Source organism: Urocampus carinirostris, chromosome 8, assembly GCF_059441175.1.
Source record: "Urocampus carinirostris isolate Australia breed hairy pipefish chromosome 8, RoL_Ucar_1.0, whole genome shotgun sequence".
Taxonomy (NCBI): Eukaryota; Metazoa; Chordata; class Actinopteri; order Syngnathiformes; family Syngnathidae; genus Urocampus; species Urocampus carinirostris.
This window is the reverse complement of record NC_142356.1, coordinates 22517953-22537910: the sequence shown is the minus strand read 5'-3', so window position 1 is coordinate 22537910 and position 19958 is coordinate 22517953. Positions and strand designations below refer to the sequence as shown.

Sequence of the window (19958 nt, the reverse complement as noted above, 5' to 3'; positions counted from 1 at the left end):
AATTAACCTGGTAGTAACATAGTGATACCATAGTAACAACAAAATACATCTTTATTTTTAGAAAAAGCATATTAAAGTCGGTGCCCTTTGCGTTAATTAGTTTTTTTTTTTTAAGTATCCCTCGGCTTGGAAAAAAGGTTGGAAACCCCTGCACTAATCTAATGTCATCTTGAACTCTGTCAATCACCAAGATGGGGGTTTGTTTGTGTTTGCCCCGAGCACATGCGTGCGCGCTCCGTGGGCGTGGCCATGACGTCACAGCCTGCTCATGTATAACCAATGACTAAGCAGCGCTCCGCACAAAACTGGCTGCTTCTGGTTCGCACGCACGCACACAAAAGCGGGAGCCGGTGCAGAGGAGGCCAACTACTGGCACAAAAGGCGAGTCAAAGCGCGACGTTTTAGCGGCGACAAGACGACGAGACACTCGGGGTAAGTCTGCTTTCTCACACAACGAATAATTTCCCATTTCTTACCTCACGTCACCCACAAGCTTTGTATCACAAGAGTCAAACAAAATCACAATCGCTGATTCTGTTTACCGCTACTCCGGTTCGTCCAAGTAGTGCCCAAAAAGACTTCTGACTGAAAAACAGATGCCACTTTCACGTTTATTTTCCATTTTAAATCAATCTTCGGGGTGTTTGGTTCACCATGCATTCGCGGTTTAGGTCTCTCGTTGTTTATTTTTTGAAAGAAAATGCTCTTTGTGTGCTGATGATGTGAAAACTCAATGCACTTGTGTTTGTGTTTCACTGCCACTGTGGCATCGCAGTTTCTACGTGGCGCGCGCACACGCTCCGTTACCTCACTTGTCCCCAACACCTTTTCACCAACGACCGATTATTAAAACACCAAAATAACAATTTATTTTCTTTTGTTTTTTTTGAAGGCTGTCGTCATGTTTTTTTATATTAGATTTATGTTACAGCAGATCAGGGGTCGTTACCTGAAAAGCTATTCATTTATGGAACCAGTTACATGATGACCTTTAAAATGGCCCATATTTATATCATTACAAAAGATGATTATATTCAAAATGTATTTTAGATAAGTATGTTTTCTTGAAGAGGAATGAGCGCCACTTGGCTGTATTTGCCCAAGACACACCATGGGAAATAATGCCCCTAGGACCCTAGTGGTTAAGAGATCCAACCAACCAACCATACAAAATGGTAAATGGTCTGCATTTTCATATAGCGCTTTTCAAGTCAATGAAGACCTTCCAAAGCACTTTACAATGTGCTTCACTCTTACCCGTTCACACACGCACTCACACACCAATAGGGAGTCAGCCATTGATATATTTTCTTTACCTATTATGAGCTATACACAGAGTCACTGACGATACCATTATAAGTTTGAAATACAATTTTGTTGTTTGGTAAATTTCCTTTGTGGGTTAAAGTTCTGTTTTGTTATTTAGAATATACTTTCTCTGCAAGGAAACATTTAAAAGCTTCGGCTTCGACCTGTTCCCTTTGGGCACATGTCCACGTAAAATATTATTGTATTGTTTACCTGTATTTTGTGCAAATATTTTCTTGTTCCTTTTTGTTAATTAGTGGTTGATGCTGTTTTTATTTTTCAGTGCTGTGCCTAAAAAGCTCCATTATTCATTCTTTCATTGATTTACGTGGTGCCCACAGGTACCAGGGAGCCCAGGGGTCGGGAACTTTAGCTAGATGGCAGACAATCATGATAGCTCTCTCGAGGTGATGTAGCACCTATGCTTAGTAGTTTGATGTGTTTGCCAGTTCACTGCTAAAACTCTAATTCAATATTTATTTTTCTTTGATATCTTTATTCATAGCTCTCACTTGGGTTTGTTTATGTTTGTTAGAATAAACAGATTTTTAATACATTCAATGCCAAACATGAAAATATTTTTTTCCATTGTTTGTGAATAAATGTGTTGTGCTTAGAAAACATCCCTTTTCATCTGTGATTATAATTTGTAGGGTGGGGTACACATGTAGGCTGCATGATAAAGCATAATACAGAAAAACAAAGCTAAATATTTGGCATTGACAGTTGACATGTCTGACATTTGTGCTACACTCATTTTTTTGTAAAATAAACACACATTTCTTGACTTAAGAGTATATAAAAAAATACATGTTCATATAATAGTTTGTGTATTTTCGCTATTATCCAAATCAATATTGTTGTTGTTTTTTTGGATGAATTACGTTTTTCCGTACACTGAGAGGTGCTAAATAATACACGTTGACCCTTTAAATATATGACCAAAATATCTTTACATTATATTTCATATTATTATAATCACAATGGCAGCACGGCAGCGCAGTGTTTAGCGCGCGTGTGGCACAGTTCTGAGGTCATGAGATTGAATCTTCCTGCGTGGAGTTTGCATGTTTTTCCTGTGCTTGCGTGGGTTTCCTCCGGGCACTCCGGTTGCCTCTTGCATTCCAAAAACATGCATGTCAGGTAAATTGGCCTGTCCAAATTGTCCCTAGGTGTGAATGAGCGAGTGAGTTGTCTGTCTATGTTTGCCCTGCGACTGGCTGGGAGCTAGTTGAGGGTGGCCATGCCCACTGCCCGGAGATGGCTGGGACGGGCTCCAGCACCCAGGTGACCCTACTGTGGATAAGCGGTGCAGATCATGGATGGATGGATATAATCACAATAATTAAATATGTAAATTATTATGATTATTTTATCCTTATTATACATTGTTTTAGTGGTTAAACTGAGCCTATTTTAACCCTACTTCTAATAATGGTAACCTGGTAATAACATTATAACAAAGTAACAACATAATGGTAACATAATAAGTTGTTATTTTAGAAAGTGAATTACTTTTAAAATTCAGATATACTTTATTGTCATCCTGGTGCACATGTATGGGGAACGAAGTGTTTCAACATTCGACCTGCACAGTTTTCGCAAAATGTACAAATTCACAAAATATGATCGATGTGCAATAGTAGATAAATCATTTTAGATGTGCAAAATGGGTAGTCATGGGTAAACATCTGTACACAATACATTACAATACACAATACATTTCCAACTGGTAGCTCTTATCTGTAATCTGTTACAAAAAGTGTCTCTCAGCTTCAAAAAGATTGGTGACTCCTGCACTAGGTCACCCAGTGATCCACAATTACCACTCATAGGAAGAAAAAAGGACAAATACTGCATTGACACCATTTGTGTGGACTAGAATAGAATAGAATATAATTTACTTTTATTGTCATTCTTTGTAACCATGCACACAGAACGAAATGTAGATTCACCTGACAGCTAAACTCTAGCGAGCCGACTATGGAGATATTTTGAGGTAACTCGTAGTTTGCTTCAAACGAATGGTTGTTTTTATCACGTAGTTCCTGCACTCTACATTCAGATGCTGCTGGATAAAAAAGCCAAAGCATAATTTGCAATGGACTGCTTCTATTAGTGCCTACACCTGAGATTTTGGATGAAATCCGATAAAATACGGAAATATTTTTTTTTCCGGTTGATTTAGGACCAATATCACTATTAGATTGGAAAATCCCTAACATATATATATATATATATATATATATATATATATATATATATAGCTGTTTCTAATATACTGTTTTTCTTATATCAGCAAACATTTGCAACAAATCTGCCGACTACTACTATCACAGCAAGATATTCTGTTACAGGTGTTTATTTTTTTCATGCTGATAAAACTCGGATAATTCACATTGAGTTACCCGCAGAACAACTGATACCATAACTTTTGAAAAAAATATCACAGTTGAATTGATGCAATGATAGTTAATTGCTAGCATAGGACCTTTAGTTCAATCACAGATTACCCCCTGCCTAAGGAGACTTAATAAATATTTTTCATTTTTGCCTTTAATATAATTTGTTTTTAGTATCAGCCCGCTTCATATAAGCCTAATTGCTAACAGTTAGGCAGGTATTGGTCTAATATTGATGCCTGGAATCACCAATCACTACTAACTACCGTCAAAACATAAATATTATTTTTTTTATCAGGGAAGAATATTTCTTGCTTTTCCAGTTATCAAATGTTTTCGTAAACCATCGTGAGTGGGGTGAGAGATATGTCACCTCAAACCTTTTCCATCAAAAAGGTCTTTAAATACTGTATATCATATCGGAATTTGGCAAAATGCTTTCAGCTAACATGCCAAAATAAAAATTAAAACACTATAAGTATAAAACATAGAAAGGGAAAAAAGACAGGAGAAAAATACTACATGCTTAACTTACGATAACTAGTGCCATTGACGATAGTATAGACGGGCAACATTTATTTTAGCTAACCTGACTTGTTGTTGATCAGTTAATGTTTAAATGACTAGAAGTACTAATGGGCGTGACTGCGCTTTTGTCTGTATGAGTAAAATGTTTGTTTATTGTAATCTCATCATTTGTCTGTTGATTCAATCATCTAATCCGGAGTCAATTGCAGATGACTTTAGTCGAGAGGTTTGTTAAAGTGGAAATCAACCCAAAGTATTTCCTGAAAAAATCATGTATCAGTCCAAACACGGCATTTTGAGATTGTAGAAAATTAGTCAAGAAGCAATATCGACCCGTTTTAATCCATCCTTTGGGGCGGTCCTTTTAAGAATGCTTTCGGTTAATGATTACATCATATTTACCCTAGTTTCTGCTAAAGACCAATTGTGGCTCTGCTTTAGGATGCAGGTGAACCGCTATTGGTCATTAGCTGAGTCCTGGCCATTTGTGATGTCACTTGACAGCTCTCTCAAATAACCGAACCCCGGGATAGGTATAAACACGTAGAAAAACAATATTTGATCTACATACAATATTCATCAAAATGCTGTCTTTGGACTACTGGGACCAAAGTTTTTTTAGGTAAATACTCTCCGTTTATCATCCAGTGTGCCAGGACAGACACGGGTGCCATAAGACCTCTTACTGCAGTAAATTACCCAAATTTATCCGTGCAGAAAAAAACATGCCATTATTTACAGTGGGACCTCGCTACTTCGCGCTTCGACGTTGGCGGATTCAGAGCTTCGCGGGCCTAAGAAATAATAATAATAAAATAATTTAATTATTATTATTATTTTTTAAGCATTTTTGAAGGGGCGTCGCTACTTCGTGGTTCCATGTTCGCGGGTTCAGAGCTTCGCAGGTCTTTAAAATAATAATAATAATAGAATAATATGTATATATATATATATATATATATATATATATATATATATATATAATTTTTTTTTTTTTTTTTTGAAGGGGCGTCGCTACTTCGCAGATTTTCACTTTTCGTGGGTGGGTTTGGTCCCCATTAACCAGGTCTAAAAAATAATAATAAAATGTTAACTATTATTATTATTTCTTTTTAAGGTGCGCCGCTACTTCACGGATTTTCACTTATCGCGGGGGGTTTTGGTCCCCATTAACCGTGATAAACAAGGTCCCACTGTATTATCTTTGTTTTCTTCTCGTGATCACCCAAGAAACTGTGAATTTCATCCACCTAAGTAGGTAGCAGCAGAATAAATTTTTCTCTTTTTATACATTCATCATCTATTCATGAGGTACCACAGAATGTTTAACAACTTGTTTTGTTTGATTAATCTGTTTAAGATGCAAATGCAATGCAAACAACAAATCGAATCAAGTAAAAACCTTGCACGTAATCTTGCTCATAATAATATATTTTTATTACAAAAAAAGAAAAAAATATGTTTGTTTCACTGGTAAATAATAAAAATGTAGTAAAACAGGATAAAATATAGTAAAATCAAAAATATAAGCAAAATTATCAACTAAAATGGATAACCTGTATTACCGCTTCACGAAAAAAAATAAGAAAAAAATACTGTATTTGTGTATAATGTGCTTTTTTTAAGATCTCAAAATTTGGGTGCATGTTATACATGGGGTTTCATGAAGACATTACTGACAACATTCGCAAAACATTTGGTGCAGCAATAATCGAACCGGGGCTGCGGCAGTGAGAGCGCCCAATCTTAACCACTAGACCACCATTTATATAGATAACATACAAAAAGTAATTTGATTTTATCACATTATCACACTAAATCTAGTCACTGTTTTCGAGACGAATTTTGGAGAATGGAGAAAACAGAAAGTCATCCTGTAAGATACAAATAAACACAAAGTAGCACAAAGAAGGAAACAACTCTTTGGTGAATCTGATGATGAATCAGAGTTTTAAGGACATTAAATAATTACATTGTAGAGTTTTTGTCAGTATTGATTTCATAGTTTTGGTTATCAATAAATTATATTAATCATTGCCGCGCATATTCAACAACGTTTGTCATTTACAATGCTTAAGCTGGACTTTAAAAAGTTAACCCAAATTCAATTATTTTGATTTTTTTGTGTGTATTATATTTGTTTACATGACATTCCATCTTCTTTAGAGGAAAAGTGTGGAATGTCCAACCTTTGACACAAAGCCGCTGAGATTAAGCTGCTTTTTCTTTCTGGATTGCAGCTTGACTCAGGGCTAAGGACATGTTTTATGTTGTTCAAGCGGGTTTTCCAAGTGACCGCAGATGTGATTGTGGATGCAGCTGCAACCAAAAGCGGGACATGCACAATGTGACGTTCTGACTGTTCTCTTTATAAATAACCGTATTTTCCGCACTATAAGATGCACTGGGTTTTAAGACGCACCTTCAAAAACGGTCTTTTGTTATATATTTTTCATACATAAGGCGCACTGGATTATAAGGCGCATCAGATAGAGATTAAACAGTAAGAGCTTCCGTGTGTACAGGAACTTATTAATGTATGTGCTGCTTACTTATATCGTAAAACATTGTATTCAATGGGAATCAAACCCGAGTTGTGGCAGTAAGAGCACTGAAATATTACCAAAAGATTGGTACCAATGGCATACGAAGAGGCATATAGCTCCTCATCACATTATTTTTACGTTGTCACAACACTGTTTTGTGTTGTGCATTCTGGGGGTCAACTAGTGTATTCTGTCAGGCCTCTCTGTTGATGAAGGGATGCATGGCACAGCAAATCACCCCCTTGATGTGCTGTGAACTTAATGTTTATTGTCAGGTTGGGAAGAGCGAAGTGGCATAAATGTTTGGTGAACGTCAGTGTGTTTTTGACTCTAACCTTCTCCCACTAGTGGGAAATGGCTTCGTGTGTATAGATAGAAGGTGATTCATACATTAAAGTTAGTAATTCTATCTGATACTTATCCCAAATAAATCCACCACACAATAAATACATATAAATTTCCATCACCTATCTTTTTCTATTTTCAAACTTTTATGAAAACGCTCTGGGGAGCCCCTAATGCAGCTCTATGGAACCACAGCACTTCTTCACTTGTGTGTCAAAAACCTTGCAGTTTAATATGTGTATGTACGTAAAACAGCTTATATATTATTTTGTTAAAAGTCTATCTGCTTTCTTCATTCTCTAACATTTATTAGTGAAGAAGTGGAGGGACTGTTTAATCAGAATGCATTATGCAAATCTTCACCCAGAGAACGGAGAAAACAGAGTCAACAAAATTCAGTACTATACAAGCTCTTTTACATACAAATACTTAGGTGAAGAAGTAGAAAGACTGCTTAACCTATCAGAACGCACTTTGCAAATCAGTGTTGTGGCACCATAAAAATACTGTGATGTCGAGATTAATAGTACATTGCAATCATTTTGCTCTATTCACTATCACTGTAAATACCTGTATGGTAACTCATTCCGATTTTAACCGCTGTCTTCTGCGGCATACAGTCAAAGGCGCACCGGGTTATAAGGCGTACTTTGAGATTTTTGGCCAAATTGGGTTTTTAGGTGTGCCTTATACTCCGGGAAATACGGTAAAAAGCCGCTGGCAGATTGCCATTTCTAGGTCAGTGGTATCCCCCTCCTCTCCTCGTCCGCCTCCCTTCCTTACGCCACCTCACTCTGAGCTCCCCATCCACCCAAGGCCGGCCCACACATTAATCTGCCGTGATGGTGTAACCAGGGCGGCGGCAACAAAATCAAATTTGAGAGCCAACTGACCCTTTTTAGTGAGCCTCATGCATTCATAAATGTACATTTCCCAAAAGGGATCGGCATCACTTTCAATCACAAAAATCTGTGATCTGTAGAAAAATGTAGGCTTTACAAAAGCTAAGTAATATATTTTTTAAGTTATTAAATATACTATACACTTAGGGGTAACTGTGCATTATTTGTTCAACCAAAAACTTGTCCTAAAACCACACAGAAGAATACAAACTGTGGTGACTTAAATTGAGTTGAACGCACCATTTTATTTCTCATTTTTTGTCCAGCCTTTTTGAAGTGTTTGTGTATCTGTAGCAGCAAGATCACAGACAATTATGTCGGCTCCTTTTACCTGAGGCTTATGTTATGCAAAATAAAAACGAATTTCTTGATCCACCAGTTATTAAAATAATGCACTTTTATGACAGTTCACTTGTGCTTTTTTTTTAATCAATATTTAACACTAGGAGCTACTAAGAAAAACAGTACACCTGTCCCTTTAAATACATCTTTTATTCATTCCGAAATAATGATCTGTTTTAGAGAAGTGATCCGTGGTAATTCATTTTGGTTCTTGATTATTAGAGATTCAAGAAAAAAAAAATTAACATATTCAGCCCGATACGATGTATATTTTTTTCTTGTTTTTTATCATTATTCATTATATTAAAACATGCACATGGAATATATAATCCTAAATCATTATCATAAACAACATCGTACAGAGTCATGGGAACCACCTGCGTGGGTTCAAATCCAGCTCCAGACTTCCTATGCGGAGTTTGTATGTTCTCCCTGTGCTTGCGTGGGTTTCCTCCGGGCACTCCGGTTTCCTCCCACATAACAAAAACATGTATTTCAGGTAAATTGGCCGGTCCAAATTGTCCCTAGGTGTGAATGAGCGAGTGAGTTGTCTGTCCCCGTGTGCCCTGTGGTTGGCTGGCAACCAGTTCAGGGTGTCCTCTGCCCACTGCCCGATGATTGCTGGGATGGGCTCCAGCACCCCCGCGACCCTACTGAGGATAAGCGGTGCAGCTAATGAGATGAGATGAGACATCGCACAGTTCGTCAAACACGTTTGCGAAATATTTATGTAGCGTAGTTCCAACTCACCAAATTTCTGGTATTTTTTTTTCTTAATCAAACAGATTAATGCAAGGTCAAGTTTTGCCATTATCGGTCGGATGAAAGTGGGTCCAATTATTAAGGCACATTGTAATGATTACTCATTGCACTTACCTGTGCCCGCTCGTTTGGCACCAGCTGCTGCTGGTTACCTGATTGGTTCCCCTCTTATTTATACCTAGTACTCCAGTCACTCCTTGTCAGTCTGTCAGCGAACCTCTGCATACGCAAGGCAAGCACTTTGACCCTGGCTTCCGTCGGTCTCCTCTTCATTCGTATCCTGCTTATCTGTTCCTGATTTCCCGTTTGTCTCCGGCTATCGACCCGTTTTGTCCATTTGACCACGCTCTGATCTTCCGCTCCGGCTATCGACCCGTTTTGCCCATTTGACCACGCTCCGATCTCCCGCTCCGGCTATCGACCCGTTTTGCCCATTTGACCACGCTCTGATCTCCCGCTCCGGCAAATCCACTTCCGCATTCCGATCATGCTACGTTCCCGTGAGCTGCTTGCTCCTCCTGTCCATCGAGCACCGGATCGATGGCGCTTGTTTCCTCGATATCCCAATAAACTTTTGTGTGAAACGTTACGCGTTTTGTCCGACCATTTGTTTGGGTTGTGACACACATCCCTTGTCATTGTATTAATTGAAGAAAAATAATGTTTTAATTGTTTTTTTTTAACTGGACCTAAAAATCGGATGAAAGGTGCGCCAACAATTTTTCTTGGAATCAATACATTTGTTTAGATTCATTTTGGATTATAATTTACTTTTAAATTAGAATTAAATTGTCTTTATTGTCATTGATTACAAGGTATGATACATTGTTGTAACAAGTTTAGACCTGGCACTCCAGGATAAACATAATAAGATGTTAAAGGAAAAAAATACAATGTAAAAAGTATTAGGATAGATAGGCAATATTTACAAGGTAGATGCAATGAAAATAGTGACATGACCTTCAGGCACAACATTATGTGTGCAAAAGCAAGAATAGCAAAGAATAAAATATGAAAATAGATTTTTCTATACATATATTTTCCACTTTTTTGTGTGCTTGTTTATGGCGGTGATTGCTTAGGGGAAGAAACCGTCTTGGAGCATATTAGTCCCTGCTTTAGTGATAAGAAATTTTGGCTTTTCATCACTAACTCATCAAATTTTATTATCCTGTTTGACAGAAGACCGATATATCTGTGGTTAAATCTCTCACTGGTGTCAAAACCAAAACTTTGAACCAACCCAAATCACATTTTGTTATATCTTCTTTGGTCTTTATCGCTGTTCTGCGCACAGATACGTTTGTTAATTTTAAAACTTCGTTACCCAACCCAATAATGTTAATGTTTAGTCAACATAGCCATTTTTCAGGAAGACCTGCAAGTATGTAAACTTTTTTCTAAACCTAAGAATTTTACAGATATTTGACTGTGATTTTTGTGTATTTTAAATCAACTTTCATTTAAGAATACAGAAATTACCTTTTTTGTTTATCTGGTTAATCGATAAATGAAGGAAATAACAAGCACATTAAAGGAGCTGCATGGAACTTGAATTTCTTTTCTTATTTACAACCGCCATATCCTGGCTTAATTCATCATTGCATCCTCTGTCATGCTCCTTATGATTATATGTGCAAGTACGTGCATTTCCTCAACCCGCTTGAATAACCGCTTCTTTTTTTTAATCTTTTTCGGGGTTCGGGTTGGCGTTTGGACAGGCTTTTTCTTACTTTCACCATTTTCACGCTACACTAACAACTAGAAAAAAAACAAACAAACACCGAGACAAGCAAAAACAGCTTTGTTAAAATTAGGGAAATAAAGAATTTTTAACTCTGCGCGGCCTTGTTCACGCATACCATATTAATTCGTGTATTAGACGCCCTCATGAAGAACGTGCACCTAATTCAAAAAAACAAATTGTTATACCAATTTGTTATATTTTTCTCAGCTTAAACTGAGCATTTTAAGTGACAAAGAAGACTTTTGGCCATGATTGAAATATTTTTTTGACAACGTAAAGTATAAACAGAATACCAACATAAACTTCACGATGTATTTATTCAATGTCTCTTATTGTCTGATTCATCATCAGTACACCGAAGAGTTGGTTCCCCTGTTGTACTTTTCTGAGTTTATTCATACCTTTCGGGGTGACTTTCTGTTTTCTCTATTTGCTAACATTTCTCTGGTACCATTAGTGAGATCAAGTCTAATGTCTTTTCACGTGTTATCTGTATTAATTTTGGTTTAGTGGTAAGGGTTTGGCACTTTCCCTACCGTGACCTGGGTGTGATTCCTGTTGCATCTGCGAAAAACGTTATTATATCACTGTAAAACCTTTTGACTTTGAGTTCTTATTTAGGTAAGAAAAACGTCTTTGTACAGAAATAAATATGATACTTAATAGAGAAAATTCCCCACCTTCAACTTTTAAAGGACACTTTAAATTTTGAACCCGATCTTAAATAAATGTTGAAGAAATCGTTTTTTGTTTTTCCGGTTCATCTTGTACAATAATAAAAAAATTAACCTCCTGAGTCATGATGCCACTTTTACTTCCAGTCACAGTATGCCCCTCTGTGTTAAACTTTCAATGAAATGGAACAACATGGTCGCTCTACAGCATCCCCTTGTAAATCCGTGCAGAGGCTGACCCACATCCCAGGAGATGGCAAAGGCCCCATGTTGCATGCAGATTAGCGCGGTTAGCACATACGTGCGTTTGCTGGCGCCCCAATCAAAATAACATCAAGCAGGTGCTGTTGCTGATTTCAACAGCTCCGTGTTGTTCCCAGGGTGTTTTTCTCCAAATTCAGCCAGCACGTGTTCAGGCCGTACTTTGCATGGTAATGCGTCATCTGTCGCGACTGACACCTTGCTCTTATGTCTCCAGTCTAGAAAATGTTCCAATTTGGGTTGTGCTAGTTTTGGTTCTGAAGTTGTTGATTTTCTTAAACAATGGATGACATGTACAATGCAGTTGCCAAAGTGCCTTTGGAAAAGTGCAATTTGAAATAGTTTTTTTTTTCTTTTTGTACGCTCTTGGGTTCTGACTGAAATAGAATAGGACTTTGGGCTGTTCCAGGACTTCTAAAAGAACAACAGGAAGTATTAATTTGATAATGGGTGTTATGTGAGGAGACAAGTCAAGTGAAGCCAAGCGGCGGCACTTTGTAGTGGCGTCATGCACAATTTAATTTCTTTATTTCAATCAAAATCTGCATCTTTTCTGAAACGGATTAATAAATTCTTCTGGGACGCGTCATAATGAATTAAATAATCGGTCATGGATTGGATGCTGGCCCATATCTTTTGCTAATCTTGCCAAGAAAGTTATTTTGAACAATTATATGCTAGTAGCAATTTGACAATGGGCCGCCCTCATTAAGCGATGAGCAATTCAAATACTGTGAAATCGCCTATTGAAATTGTTATAGGTCTCCTAAAGCAATTCATTTTCAATTATTATAAACTAGTATTTTATGTATTTACTTCAAAAAATATTGAATGTTTCAAATAAGTTATTTTGAACATAAATGAAGGATTACAATGTGCTTTACTTGCTTACATGTCAATTGAGTATTTTGGTAATGAGGTAATAATTATTCCAAACAAATCTTAAATAACATTTGCTTTTGATGAAGTTATAAAAAAAAACCTGGAACTCGCTGTCTGATTTAGATCCTGTGATGCTGCTAAACTTAGAATGATTTTATCAGAATGATTTTATCAGAATGATTTAATCAGCGACGTCCTTTTTTGTGTCCCGGCATACAAAGAAAGGTTGAAAAAAGTCATGCTTGGATGAGTTTGGCGAGGAAGAATTTAAGCCGCATCAAATACACTAAGATGATCAGTTAAGAGTTTTGAATGTTTCCTTACATAAATCATTTTCAAACGCCTTCTTTTTTTCCCCCCAGACTTCCTTTACCCAACAGGTGACTCAATACTTTGCTTTCTGATTAGATGTTGAGTACATTTGTTCTTTGTGTAGTTGTGGACTGTGTTTGAAGGGAGTACCATTTTTTTAAACCTGCAGAATTGGAGGAAATAGTAAATGCTTTTTGGATAAAATGCATATATTTCATCGGTATATTCCAATATTTTCCGAGATGTTTTAAGGGAAGTTCTGCTAGTTTTGGTAAAGAATGCCTAGCCATCATGTCGTAGGTGGATGCAGTAATGTATAACAAAGGCTGAGAAAACAAAATGGTGATAATTGGCATAAAAAAAAACACACGGAGAGCCGTCAATGGGGGCTAACCTGGACCAATCAATGAAAGGCGGCTGCAGCCACAGCGAAATAATGTGTGGCCTGCCGACCAAAACACACAGTTAGCAACCAGGATAACCAACAACAAAAAGCGGCAATGGCTATGGCCATAAATGTGAATCCGATTGGGAATAAATAAAACAAGGAATACGGCCAAACCCTTGCTGACGCCAAGCAAGCAACACACGGTGTGCAGCCAACGAGTGCCAACCGGGAGCAAACAAAACAGGAAAGACCTGGGAAGCCCAGACGCTAGCCAATTTTACCAACCGTGACACAAGCGGCGGAAAACAAAAGCCACAAAGGCACACTGTAACGGTAGCAGGTAATCCTACCCTCTGCAGTTTTTGGAGGGTGAAGAACCTCAGACAAAACGGTCACAAGGTCCCCATCTACAGGGTAAGCAAAGTTGAAACAGAAAGTGAGAGGATAAGTAAAGGGGAGACAGGTCGGAAGGAGAGTGTGAAAGGTCAGAATGGCAGGCTGTTAGTAAAAGGGCAAGAGGTGCGTGAAAGATGGGCTGAGTATTATAGTAAGCTGTTAAATGTGACTGATCAGAGGGAGACATGTATGGTGCCTGTGGCTTAGGAGGGATGCTTTTGTTTGGAAAATTGAATGAGAGGGAGATTGTGAGCGAAGAGGTGGAAGCAGCAGTTAGGTAGATGAATGAAGGGAAGGCTTCTGGGTTGAATGAATGCATGGTAGAACATATCAGGAGAGGTTGTAAAGCTGTGATATTGTGGATTGCCAGGTTGTTGAATTTATGTTTCGTGCTCTGAGTGGTACCAGAGGACTGGCATAAAGCATGTGTGGTCCCCTTGAACAAAGGGAAATGTGAAAGGCTGGTGTCTTGTAATTCTATGGGGATAAGTTTTTGAGTGGGGTGGGAAAACTTTATGTCAGGATTTTGATTGGAAGAATAAGGGATAAGGCAAAAGTAGTACTTAGTGTGAGTTTAGACGAGGAAAGGCATGTACAGATCAGATTTTTGCAGTGAGGCAATTGTGTGAAAAGTTTATAGCAAAAGGAAGCGAGGTGTATTGGACATTCCTAGATTCAGACTGGATAGATCGGGAAGCATCGTGGCAAGTGTTGAGGATATATGGGGCAGGTGGTGGGTTGAATCGTACTGTGCAAAGCGTGTATGAGAAAAGTAGAGCTTGTGTGAGAGAGGGCAGTGAAGTGAGCGAGTGGTTTCCAGTAAGAGTGGGTTTGAGGCAAGGGTGTGTCTTTCCACCTTGGCTTGAATGCAGTGGTGCAACATGTGTGTGTATGCGCAGGGAGAGCAGGTATACTGTGTGAGGGTGGGTTGCATGTAAGTCATCTGTTGTTTGCAGATGACACAGCCTTGGTGGCATATTCTTTGGAGTTTGATAGTGTTTAAGATAAGGAAGCTTAAGGTGATGCAAACAAGAGTAAGGTAAGGTGTTCGGGAGGTGGTGAGGTAGCAACTCCCCCGTTGTTGCGCTCTGAGCTTAATGTTTGGTTTCAGATTTGGAAATGAAAGTGGAATTAATGTTTGATGAATGTGATTGTGTTATTGACTCTAGCCACCTTCCACTATGGGGATATGGCTTTGGGAGATAGAGAGATAGATACAAATGAGCGGAATGCAATCGCTGTTATCTACATTCAGTCTGTTTCGGAGCTGTCTCACTTGTTGTGTTAATGGTATTTGCCATTTTGAACGTGTTTCTTCAATAACGTCACAACTCTGGAATAAACAACCTAGATGGGCCAACTTTTAGACTACATTCTCGAGTGCCCCTGCGCATGAAATATTTTGCAACATATTTGCATAATTGTGAGGAGGACCACGATGTTTTGTGCCTAAGTGGAAAAAAAAAACAGCTCTGTAGTACCTTTGCCTGGTCACTGGGGTGGCTTCTTTCATTGACCAACTTCAGTTAATTATTTCCTTAACAGCCCAAACTGCAGAGGAGCTTGGACGGCATGCAAAGTTGTGAAATCTCCTCAGACGGCACAGATGATCCTCTTAGTGGCAGCCTGCACACTCCTCGGCAGCCTCGAATAGTTGTGATCGGCGCTGGCTTGGCCGGCCTAGCTGCAGCCAAGGTCCTTCTTAAGAGGGGCTTCATCCATGTCACAGTCCTAGAGGCCTTAGACCGAGTTGGTGGAAGAGTTCAGAGTATTAAGCACGGTAAGTAATGTCATCGCCACAAAGATTATTTTGTGTAATATGGAAGCAACAAGTGATGAAATGCACATAGTATGATGTGAATATGAACAGAAAAAACCTACTTTAAATTTCAAAACAAAATAGTTTTTCTGCAGTGATTTAGTATCTAGTATTAGTAATGTCACCCACACACCACTGCTCGTCAACGCCAAAAACACTGACAAACGGCAGCGACCAGAGGATCAAGCTACTGTATCTCAGTCGAATCAGCCCCCCACCCCAAAAAAACAAAAATGGCCTGGAAAAGGATGGGCAAGGCAAGGCTGTTTGCCCAAGACACACCACAGGGAGTGGTGCCCCTACAACTCTGGCGATTAAGGGATCATGAACCGTGAGGAAAGGAAGAAAATGGAAAACTGGCGCCATAATGACAAACGTAATTGGACTCGACTGACCTAGACCATCTGCTGCATTTCAGAAAATTGGGTTGTCTGATTTATCTCACTAGGATGGTACCATATAAGGCCTTAAAGCTTTCCAAGTGAATGTAAACTGCAAAGATGGCTGATCGTGAAAAAACTTTTTCAATTTGCTCATTAAAAGACATTTGGACCTCCAGCAAACCTGCGTCCTCGCAAACACTGTGTTACATAACTACATTAATTTTATAATGAATATTAATTTTATCATGTAAATTATATTTTACCATTCAGCGTCTGCGTTTTCATAACCATCGCCATTTTGTTGAATGACGTCTGATTAAAACTACTCGATAAAGTCAGGGTACATTTATTTGTATAGCCCTTAATCACAAGATGTCTCAAAGGACTGCACAGGTTACAATTTCACCATCCCCTGATCTCCGACTTTGCGACTAGGGCCTCCTACCTTGAGTGTTATTCCAATGATATTTTCCTGGTCGGTTATTGGAAAACTGTCTTCCCACTTTTCTGGAATGCAGCATTACTATAAATGGTGAACAGACAAAAAACGTCCCAGAACTCAAGATGGCACTCACTGTGACTGTACAAAACAGCCCAATTTGGGGGGGTTTAAACAGAACATTGTTTTGGACATTAAATCTCAATAATTTCTTGAAAAATCTTTTAATTAAGTCATATTTTGGGGGATGCTTTTTCAAAGGGAAATTTTGTTTTCAGTTTTAGTATTACAGTAATCCCTAAATATAACAGTTTTCTATTTCTGGTTTCGCTACTACATGTATTTGCAATGTGCATTGTGTTTTGCATTCTGATTGGTGTAAAAAAACAAAACAAACCCAACCATTCGAAATGGGCAAGCTAATTTTAGCTTAATTAGCCATAACATTGGTCACATATCGACCAATTCTCTTGGTTTCAAGCATCGCTCTCTTAAATGGTACTTTAATTGAGTCAAATTTTTGACAGAGTATTTGCAGTGGATGTGTGGTTAGCGCGCAACTAAACTAGTTTCAGCGTTCATTCTAGCTACCGCAGCTTCCTCATGCAAAGATTGCAAGTTCCCCACGTACTTGCATGGGTTAACTCTGGACATTCTAGTTTCCTTCCTCGTTCCCCCTAAAAATGCATGTCTGGTTATTTGGCCGTTCCAAATTGTCCCTAGGTGAGAATGAGGGAGTGAGTTGTCTGTCTCTGTGCCCTGCAACTGGCTGGCAGCTAGTTCATGGTGTCCCCATCCCACTGCCCCAAAGATAACTCTAGCACCCTCGTGACCCTAAAGAGGATAAGCCCACAGATAATGGATGGATAGATAAATTTTTGAAAGAAACTGAATAATATTTTAAAAGGACACAGGGTAATTGAAGTGAACTGAATTGGACTGTTTTTATTGTCATTATAACAATGTGTTAAACATTGTTTTCAATGAAATTCGACATGGTGCTCCAGTTTAAACATGTGAAAACATGTAATGAAACTCGAAAGAGAGAAAAAAAAGGAATGTCAGGAGTGCTACAAAGCACAAGGAAGAATACAAACTACGGAGACTCAAACGTAACCAAACCGCACCAATTTTTTCTCATTTTTTGCCCAACCTTTCTCAAGGTTTTTGGCTTTTGGCGTACCCATAGCAGCAAGATGGTGGACTATCATGTCAGCTCCCTCTAGGTGAGCCTCATGTTATTGTATGTAAAAAAATGTTTATATGATAGTCCATGCATTTTTGATTATTTTCACACTTTTTTATTCTTTTCACAAATTACTTTTTATTTTATAAGACACTATGTGCCTTAGGGTTATTTCCAGAAGCATAACCTGTATTTTGTACAAACCAAAGCAATGTTGAGGGGTTAAATTGCCAAACATGGTGGAACTATCTTCTTTTACCTGAAAATGGGTTTATTTTTGACTCAACCACTTTGAGACTATGTATATGTATTTAAACTAACTATTTTTCAAGTGTATACTGTAAATGTTCAACACCTTATACCTCAGGGCTAAAATTAAGATGGCCTTTCTTTTGCAGGTGAAACAGCTTTGGAGCTCGGAGCAACCTGGATCCATGGAGGCAATGGGAACCCGGTGTACCACCTGGCAGAGGCCAACGGGCTGCTGGAACAAAACGCAGACGGCGAGACAAGCATTGGGCGCATCAGCCTATATAGCAAAAACGGTGTTGCTCACTACCTGACCAATGTTGGAAAAAGGATACCAAAGGACCTGGTTGAGGAGTTCAGTGATCTATACAATGAGGTGACGACAGAATTAACTAATTACTCATAAGTTACTGCCATCAAATGGATTTGAAGTCAATACTTTGGGTTATTTAAACCAAAAAGTTCTGAGATAGAATAATACGATATATGATAATATGATATTCGAATAATATGTTCACCCCCACTAGTCCAAAAATCACACGATGAAATTAATATTTACATGCGTGGAATATGATTTTAAAAGCAAAATTGAATCAATTTCCAGTGGTTTTACATATGTATTTTCCTGACAACTAAAATGACTGGTCATTCCCAATGGAATGCGCAGCCCTACATTACAACATTAGCATTATCAATGCTGGTATTTGTTAACTCTTTGAATGTTGCAAATTTCTAATCACCAAAATCTCTTGTATTTATTTCGAGAGATGAAGTTTGTGTTCTGCACAGCAGCGCAGTGGTTAGCGCCCGCGTGGCACAGTTCTAAAGTCATGGGTTCAAATCCAGCTACCAGCCTTCCTGTGCGGAGATTGTGTGAGTGAGTTGTCTGTGCCCTGCGACTGGCTACCAGTTCAGGGTTTCCCCTGCCCACTGCCCGGAGATAGCTGGGATTGGGCTCTAGCACCCCTGTGACCCTACTGAGGATAAGCGGTGCAGATAATGGATGGATGGACGTTTACCCCAACTAGTCCAAAAATTACACTATATCGTTCATTTTCACATGTGTCGAATATGATTTAAAAAGCAAAATTGAATCAATTTCGAGTGCTTTTACATATGTATTTTCCTGCCAACTGAAATTGTCAACTAAAAGCCATGATTGGTCATTCCCAATGGAATGTGCAGCGACACATTAGCACATTAGCCTTACCAATGCTGTTTTCAGTTCACTCTGAATGTTGTGAATTGCTAATCACCATAATCTATTGGATTTATCTCGAGAGATGAAAAATGTGTGCTGCAAATCACAGAGAACATATTTATCTATAGTGAACCCGCGTTTATTGCAGAGGTTACATTCTAAAACACATCTTGCACAACAGGAGTCCCTTTGTTTGATTTGCAGATAAACATCGCCACTTTATGTCTTCATCAAAAGGGATAAGACTCCAAATCAGGCTTAGAACCTTGCCCAATGCGCGGAAATAAATCACCATCATAGAAAGTGGTGGTTATATTCTTTTATCGTTGTTCTTGATATTTGTTTCAACTCAACTCGTAGTTCAAGTGCTGACCGCTAGTGCTCTTCTCCTGTCTGTCTTGGCTCTCATTCTGCTGGGGAAGGCAACGGGACGTCACGTGCAAAGGTTCAATACGGGGCATGGGATTAAAATTTAACGAAGAGATATTGTAATTATACAGGTATAAATGTTGCACATCGAAATCGCAAAAGATTGTAAACCTAAGCATTAGACCACCAGTGATGCAGGTGACCTAAGAAAAGACATTTGATTTAATTTCATTATTACTCTATTTTTACGGTACCAGAAACAAATCTTCGGGAATGAAAAAAGCAGTAAGTCGTCCTGAAAGATAATATTAAAAAAAAGCACGACCTTGGAAACAACTCTTTGGTGTATCTGATGATGGATCGGACTTTGCTTTTATTTATATTTTTACGATTTTTGTTTTCTCCATTCTCTAACATTCGTTTCTGGCACTAAGGAAAATAGTGTGATGAATGAGATTAAATCTAATTCTGTTTCGTCTGTTCTGTTTGTTAAGTGTTGGCGCTCTCGCTGCTGTGA

At 38.5% G+C, this 19958-nt stretch overlaps 1 protein-coding gene across 1 annotated transcript in view; it reads left to right on the top strand.

The window, feature by feature from the left end:
- Positions 1-312: 312 nt before the first annotated feature.
- smox (spermine oxidase) overlaps positions 313-19958 on the top strand; it is a 44187-nt gene continuing 24541 nt past the window's right edge. Inside the window, exons 1-3 of the mRNA XM_088341993.1 lie at positions 313-432; positions 15341-15575; positions 18021-18247. Coding sequence (XP_088198119.1) covers positions 15368-15575; positions 18021-18247 — 435 coding nt within the window. The 5' untranslated portion in view covers positions 313-432; positions 15341-15367. The remainder of the gene's footprint in view (positions 433-15340; positions 15576-18020; positions 18248-19958) is intronic.